Source organism: Mus pahari, chromosome 8, assembly GCF_900095145.1.
Source record: "Mus pahari chromosome 8, PAHARI_EIJ_v1.1, whole genome shotgun sequence".
NCBI lineage: Eukaryota > Metazoa > Chordata > Mammalia > Rodentia > Muridae > Mus > Mus pahari.
This window is the reverse complement of record NC_034597.1, coordinates 50,487,806-50,495,909: the sequence shown is the minus strand read 5'-3', so window position 1 is coordinate 50,495,909 and position 8,104 is coordinate 50,487,806. Positions and strand designations below refer to the sequence as shown.

Below are 8,104 nucleotides of genomic sequence, written 5' to 3'. Positions count from 1 at the left end.
AAATGTCAGGACCATGGAATGACCACCAAGAACATCAGCAGCAGTGGAGTGGAGTCAACCAGAGCCTAGAGTACTACTACAGAAGGCAGAGCTGCAGATGTGACTCAGACCCTTAGGAGGCTCCCAGAAAATTATGTATGGATCCCAGACATAGGAACAAGAAGCTTTAAAGTTGAAATTGCCTTGGATACCCAAAGATGTTACAGATGCCAGAGCTGTGCAAAGCCTGCTGGGGAAATCTGCTAACAGGGAGTGGAACCAGTCCAAGAGAAAGAAGTGTGTTGCAGTCAACAAAGCAGAAAGGAGTTGGAGATCTGAAGACCACTTTGACATGAGACACAGAGATACCAAGTTTGGAGTTTGCCTAGTTAGTTTTTGGTCTTGTTTTTGTTCAGGATTTCCTATCTGTGTCCCTTTGGAATGGTAATATATATCCTGTGATATTGGACATGTGTGATCTGCTTTTTTATTTTGATTTTATAAGGGATTACCGTTCAGTTATTGGATAAATCTCAGAAGAGACTTTGAACTTTGAACTTTGAAACATTGTTGAGACTCACTGTGATAGACTATGGGAACTTTTGAAGTTGGATTAAATGTATTTTTTATTATGCTGTGGCTAGGTATGGCCCCATAGACTCACATGTTTTAACAAGCATATGGGGCCAGGGAGTAGAATGTGGTGGTTTGAATATGCTTGGCCCAGGAAGTGGCATGTGACATGTGGCCTTGATGAAGGAAGTGTGTCACTGATGGGTGGACTTTCAGACCTTCCTCCTTGCTTCCTGGATGACAATCTGCTCCTGGCTTCCTTTGGTTGAAGATGTAGAACTCTAAGCTCCTCCAGTGCCATTGCCTGCCTAGACGCTGCTGTGCTTCCTGCCATGATGGCAATGGACTGAACCTATGAACCTATAAGCCAGCCCCAATTAAATATTGTCCTTTATAAGAGCTGCCTTGGTCATGGTGTCTCTTCACAGCAATGGAAACCCTAACTAAGACACTATACATCTTATAAAAGTGGATAAACCTGAGCTTTGCAAATGATAGTTACTGATGATCCCCTTCACCATGTGTAGCTTAGAACTCTTAAGCACTGGCTTTAAGCACTCTTCCTTATTTAGCCTCTGTTGGAGCTGAAAACAGGCTACAATTTTTCTCCTTTGTTTATACTTTTTCCTTTTATACCTTCATACCTGAAGTGGAGGGGGAGAATGTTGCGTAAGTAATACCTGCTTCCTGTATAATTTTGACATAACTAGGAAAATCCAACAGCATTTTGTTTACTCCATTTAAACAACTGGTGTATATGTGACTCATTAGTGGTAGAAGTCATGATCAGCATGTGTAAAGCCCTAGGTTCTATCCCACCATATAACAGCATAAAAATTTCCTATTTCAAACAGAACTTAATATACTAGTTTTGAAAGCAAAATTTTAGGGTTTTGTTTTTCTGAGTGTTTTCAACCCTAGTTGTTTAGAACTTGAGGCTCTAATTTTAAGATCTTCCTCTAGCTCATTAGGATACAGGCTTGTAAAGCAAAAATGGGAAGCTGGGAAGCTGTTAATATCTTTGGTTGCTCTCACTAGGTAGTCTGTAGCCTTGATATTGTGAAAACCAGAAGATGGGTGGGGACTTGTAGTGGAAGGGGTTGTTGTTGGTTTTTTTTGGGTTTTTTTGTTTTTAAGATTTATTTATTATCATATCTCAGTACACTGTAGCTATCTCCAGATGCACCAGAAGAGGTCATCAGATCTCATTACGGATGGTTGTGAGCCATCATGTGGTTTCTGGGATTTGAACTCGGGACCTTCGGAAGAGCAGTCAGTGCTCTTAACCACTGAGCCATCTCTCCAGCCCTGTTGTTGTTATTTTTATCTGTTTGTTTGTTTACAGTTTTGTTTAAAAGTAGGAAGAGAAGAATTCTTGTTTCTCTGCCTACTCTGAAACAGGGTTATAATTGTGGGGAGAGATGAGGTAAAGCCAGCAAATGATGACTATGTAGTCTTAGCTGAGGCATAGGTTCCTCCTGTCAGTGTCAGAGGCTTTCTCTCAGCATGTTATCTTTGCTATTCTATGCTAATGACATTTCAGACACTCATGATCATTTATTAGTTTTTTTTTCTTCTTTAAGAAACTTGTAAAAATTTTAGAGATTATTTCTCAAACTTTCTTGAGTGAGCTAGATGTAAGTTTGAATACAGCTCTCTCAGTTTTAGTAATAGCTGACCTCCTGGCCTCATTTCTTTTGGTCTCTGTCACAGATGATCATAGGCTCTTCCCAGGGAGGTGGAAAGATTCGATGTCAGTTGTTTCATATTGGAGTTGGTAACCTGAATGGAAGTGATGATGATTGTGTTTCTCTGTGTGTGTCTGTCTCTGTCTCTTGTGTGTCTGTGTGTGTCTGTCTGTCTGTCTCTCTCTCTCAACAGACTATGTCCAAGCAATGATTCTAGTAAATGAAGCCACTCTGAGTAACACTCAAACACTGGAAAAGGGTATGTTCCTTCCTTATTCCAATCCTGGTATTCCGTGCTCTTTCCTTGCCTGCTGTAGTCTGTCAAGTTAATTAAAGGTGACTTGAGACGACACAGAAGACCCATATTGCTAAGTATTATGAACCACAGTTTCCTTCATGAAAAGTCCTACCCCTCCTACAACACACCATGTCTTTTCTTCATAAAACATCATGTAAAGAGGGCAGATAGAATGCTAAGAGTCTAAAGCATTGTAAACCTGTTTTCTATAAAGAGCACTGTGAGGAAGGTACATTCCATTATAGATGTTGATGATTTTTTTTCTTTTTTTCTTTTTTTTTTTTTTTTTAGCTTGGTTTGAAATGGTTTAAAAAGATCAAAGATAACAAAGAAAAAATTATTTATAGGACTTCTAATAGCAGATGTGTATTTTCTGCAGCAAGCAAGTTTCCAAGTTTCCAGTTTAAAAAATATGGCTCCCTGTGAGGTATGACATGTTAATCAGTCAGTACCCCAAGACTTGCTCTTACTTGAAATGTCAATCACAAACCTTTGGCCTCTATTACTTCTGGCTGACTTGAGATCAATGGCTAGAGATTAGGGGTTCTCACAATACCCACCATAGGTGTAATAATTTGTTGGAGAGCTAGTTCAGTATTAAGATTGCTTTCTGCTTTTTGAGAGGACCCAAGTTCAATTCCCAGCACTCATGTTGGGCACTTTACATTCACCTCACTGTAACTCCACTTCCAGGGCCTCTGACACCCTTTTGTGGCCTCTCTGAGCACCTGCAGTAATGTGCACATAACTCCTCCATGTCATAAAATAACAAAAATCTTTTAAATATTTTGATGCAATAGCTTAAGAAACTGGAGGAAATTATTTCATCCTCTTAACAGTTTATTATGAAGCGAATAAGATACAAATTAACAGCCTGGTGAAGCAGCATGTGGGAGACGGGAACCTGAATGCTGGTACTCAAGTCTCAAGTTTGGGGAGTATGCCACCTTCCTAATATATAAATGTTTTCATCAACCTAAAAACATCTACCCCCCCCCCCATTATTTAGGGAATTTGTGGAGATCTCATTACATAGGCATGAATGCATTAATATTGGCCACTGGTGATTGACTCTGTCTCCTGTCTCTTGCTTCCTGAACTTTGTTCAGTTTGAAAATTCCAAGCCTGTAATTAAGCTTTGGTTTTTTTTTTTTTAACAGTGGAACAGCCACCATGTTGAAGCTCTCTAGGGATTCTAGTTAGTAGCAATCTAGACAAATATCACCCTGGAGGTTCAAAGCCGTTAGAAGTAAGATGTTGCTCTCTCCCTGACACTTGGGAGATTACAAGGATTTTAATAATTTGATATGGAACTAGGGCAGACCAAATATATATTTCTTGTTATGCCACATACTAAGACTAGAAAAGATAGTTTGAAGTTATTTTATCAGTATTATCATTCCATAATTTTTAATGTATTGTAACTCTGCCTTATGTGTTGAAAGTGTATTTATCAAACTTTCATTTATATTGTTAGATATTCTCAGTAAACTTTGCTATCTAAATTTGGAGACTTAAAGTTTTTAGTGCTATCTCCAGTGTATTTTGAATAGTGTTTTTCTCATTATTCTTAATTTCAGTGCTAATGTGTACTTTTATAGTAGGTTCTCAAAACAAACAAACAAACAAACAAAAAATCTTTCCCTTCACAGTATTCTCCAGTAACATTCAAGATTACAAAGAAAGAAACTTTTTTTTTGGTATCTGGGATTGTGGACTTTAAATTAGACTCAGAGGTATCCAGTTGAATTGATTCAGTGTATATAGACTCGTCATAGAAGTGAATTCTCATCGTAGCAGTGAGTTTTGATTAGTTGGGTAAGCTAAGGCAGAGGGCACTTCTAGACAAACAGCTGGATTCTTAGAAGAGAGTGGAAAAACAGAGAAGCAGATGTGACTTTTGAAAGGAAAATAGATGTGATACACTAAACATTGAAATAGTGTCTGCATTGGCATGGTGCTGACCTCCTTCCTATATTTGAAACTTCTGGAAGAGGACCTTATAATTTTTTTCTTCCTTTTTTTTTTTTTTTCTTTTTAAGTATCTGTTTTTTTAAACAGGAGAGAAAGCCTTTTCCTGCATTTGTTGATTTTCAAATATTTCAGTTCAACAGTCCGTTTGCTACTGTAACACCTCTGCAGGGTTTCAGAATGACCACACCCTTCGGGGATTACAGTTTTATGGGGCAGGGGGAATGGTAACAAGGAATAAATCCTAAGAAATAATTCTTTTCCTCTCTAAAATAGCTTATTTTCAACTCAGTCGAATTTTTTGTTTGGAGTCATTAGCAACAGAAATGATATGTCATGATTTTATGTTTTATTTAGTCTATCCACCTGAATTGAAACAATTTTATGAAGTAAAAAATATATCTATTTGCTAGTATAGAAAAACAAAAGGGTTTGGTGTTAAGGTCAAAACAAGTCCTTGGAAATCCAGTCTGTATTCCCTAGATACTGATTAAACACTAATTACCTTTTCTTCCCTTGCTTAGTTACAACTGTAATTACTTCTTGTTTTCCCATATGAAAAACAAAGGAAAAAAATAGAATAGAGGGTAAAAAGATAAGGAAATAATTAGGCAAGTTTATCAAAAGGGGTAATCCAGTGCATTAAACCCTGTCTCCTCTAGTTCATAGTTATAGAGCAAAAGATACCTAAACTGAATGTTTTATGGCCTTTAAAGGCCTGCAAACACTATGCCACTTGTTTATAAAATATAGGCACAACTACCACTACTTTAAATAACTATTATTTGATTAAATTGATATCAAACCCATTCTCAGGAGCAGTTTTTCCAAAGTTTTTAAATTTATATTGAATTGTTTCCTTAATACTTTTGAAAATATTGGCAATCTTATGGCTGAGTCTTAAAATTTTAGTATCTTTGGAAATTTTAGTGTTCCATTTGGGCAGAATTTCTAGTCAGTGAGGATATTACTGATTATTTCAGTGAATTATTTTTAACTTTGTATTTCTGTTGCTCCTGTTCGTACTTTTCCCTGTAGACCATACACCTGTGACTCAGAGTGAAGAGGAAAACAAATCAAATGCACTTCTCTCTACATCATGTGAAAACTCCTCTCCTGAGGACTGTACTATTCCGTATGTATACGTTATCCGTGTTAGTGCTCCCTCAATATGCTGGTTACTGAATATCCCTAAGTAATTAACTCCTTTTATAAAATTTAACTTACGATGTCTGTGTTTATTAGTCAACTGAAATCTTCCAAATCAACTTTGAGGATATTTGAAGTATTAAAATTGCCTCCAGTGGTCTCTAGCTGCATATGTAGCAGAAGATGGCCTAATCGGCCATCACTGGGAAGAGAGGCCCCTTGGTCTTGTAAACTTTATATGACCCAGCACAAGGGAAGGCCTGGGCCAAGTAGTGGGAGTGGGTGGGTAGGGGAGCAGGGGTGGGGGGNGGGTATAGGGAACTTTNGGGATAGNATTTGAAATGTAAATAAAGNAAATAATAATAAAAAAAAAAGAAAAGAAAAAAAAATTGCCTCCAGTGTCAGCTCAGTGTTGAAATCAGCCTGTAAACTAGCAAATGTGAGGAGAAGCTTTGTCTGCCCCCTTCTCCTTTGCCACTGAGTTCAGTGAACATTCCTTAGCTTTTGAGAGACTTACACAAAAGTAAATCTGATACCTGCCCAACAGCAAGGCCAGCACCAAACCTTCAAGTGCTGGGGAAATTCCTAACTTGTTGCTCTAATCTTTTTCCTTTCAGGTAAAATTAAACTGGCCCTTAAAAAATTCTCACGAAAAAATATTTTTTTCTGTTTTACTTTCATATCGTTTTGGCCATTGTAGATATAAACTGTTACATGTAATTTGCATTTATAAATAGCAGAGTTGTCTTGTTGGGTTTTGTTTGATTTAGTTTTTCAGACAAGGTCTCACTAGGTAGCTGAGACTGGCCTTGAACTGTGACCCCAGCCTCCCAGTTGAGATGTCAGTGTAGCTTGGGTATCAAATCAATTTAATATGCTCATCCAGAAATCTAAGTCCGTGCTTTTTTAAGTCCCCTAACTGTGGCTTCCAAAACTTTGGTTTTAATTAGAAATGCTAATCCAATATACAGCATAAAATCTCATTAGTTTTAAAACACAGACCCACTTGCAAACTTTATATGCCCCAGTCAGTACAGGGGAACACCAGGGCCAAGAAGGGGGAGCGGGTGTGCAGGGGAGGGGGGTATAGGGGACTTTGGGGATAGCATTTAAAATGTAAATGAAGTAAATACATAATAAAAATTGGAAAAAAAACACACAGACCCAACCATTCTAATATATAAGATGCTTCACAAAACTTGCTGCCCATAACCTTAGAAAATTATACTGTAGGTAGAGAATTAGTTTTTACAATAAATTATAAATGTTTTAAAGTCATTGTGCTAGTTTGTTTTTTAGAGTACAAAAACTAAAAAACACTGTGTACTCAAGGAGTCACTGAGATGTAGGCTTTTTTTTTTTTTTAAGATGTATTTATTTATTTTATTTGAGTACTCTTTCTGCAGGTACACATTCATGCTCGATGAGAGCATCAGATAACATTATACATGGTTGAGAGCCACCATGTGGTTTCTGGGAATTGAGCTCAGGACCTCTGGAAGAGCAGCCAGTGTTCTTGCTGAGCTATCTTTCCAGTCCCATGCTAGTTGGTTTTTATCCACTGACACAAACCTAGACATGTCTGGGAAGAGGGAATCTTAATTGAGAAAATGCGGCCATATGATTGGCAAACCTGTAGGGCATTTACTTCAGGATTGATGTGAGTGGTGCTATCCCTGGGCAGGTGGTCCAGGGTTGTACAAGAAAGAAAACAGAGCAATCCCTGAGTAGTAAGCCAGAAAGTAGCTTCCACCATGGCCTCTATTTCAAGTTCCTGCCTGATTTCCTTCAGTGAGCTGTGAGTTGAGACTTGTAAGCTAAAATAAACCCTTTCCTCCTTGAGTAGCTTTTATTCTTGGTGTTTTATCACAGCAATAGAAACCCTAAGGCTGTCATGATATATGCCATGGAAACACATAGATATCTGAGCTTTATTATCCTTAGATGTTAGGTTCCTTTTATTATTTATTTTCCTTTTTTAGATTCAGGGTCTCATGTAGCCCACACAGGTCTTGAAATTGCTTTGGCGCTAAGGATGACCTTGCTCCTCCCTCTTCTCCTCCCCACGTACTATGCTTACAGAGTCCACCACTTGAAATGTAGGTTCTGTTCTTACAGTTCATTCTGTTATGGACCGGAAGTCCATCTGCATCTTGACTTTTTTTTTTTCCTTTGTGGTGGTGTTTTCTTGAGACACTCTGTAGCCCAGGTTTGTCTTGATTCTTGGGCTCTTCCTGCCTTAATCTCTCAAGGACTTGGCTAAGAGGCATGTGTTTTGGGATTTATTTTGATATATCAAAAAGACCTAACTTGAATTATACAAATAAAATGCAATTATTCTAGATGTTCATAATTAGTCCTTCTTTACTTTTTTAAAATTATTTTATTAGATATTTTCTTCATTTACATTTCAAATGCTATCCCGAATGACCCCATACCCTCCCCC

The 8,104-nt window shown here is 37.8% G+C and overlaps 1 protein-coding gene across 4 annotated transcripts in view; it reads left to right on the top strand.

Annotated features, from left to right (window-relative positions):
- Setdb2 (SET domain bifurcated histone lysine methyltransferase 2) overlaps positions 1 to 8,104 on the top strand; it is a 48,666-nt gene that overhangs the window by 11,188 nt on the left and 29,374 nt on the right. For 3 of the 4 annotated variants that reach the window (XM_029541605.1, XM_021203251.2, XM_029541603.1), the window contains exons 4-5: positions 2,434 to 2,499; positions 5,548 to 5,644. In XM_029541605.1, coding sequence (XP_029397465.1) covers positions 2,434 to 2,499; positions 5,548 to 5,644 — 163 coding nt within the window. The remainder of the gene's footprint in view (positions 1 to 2,433; positions 2,500 to 5,547; positions 5,645 to 8,104) is intronic. The other variant, XM_021203252.2, reaches the window with a different exon arrangement.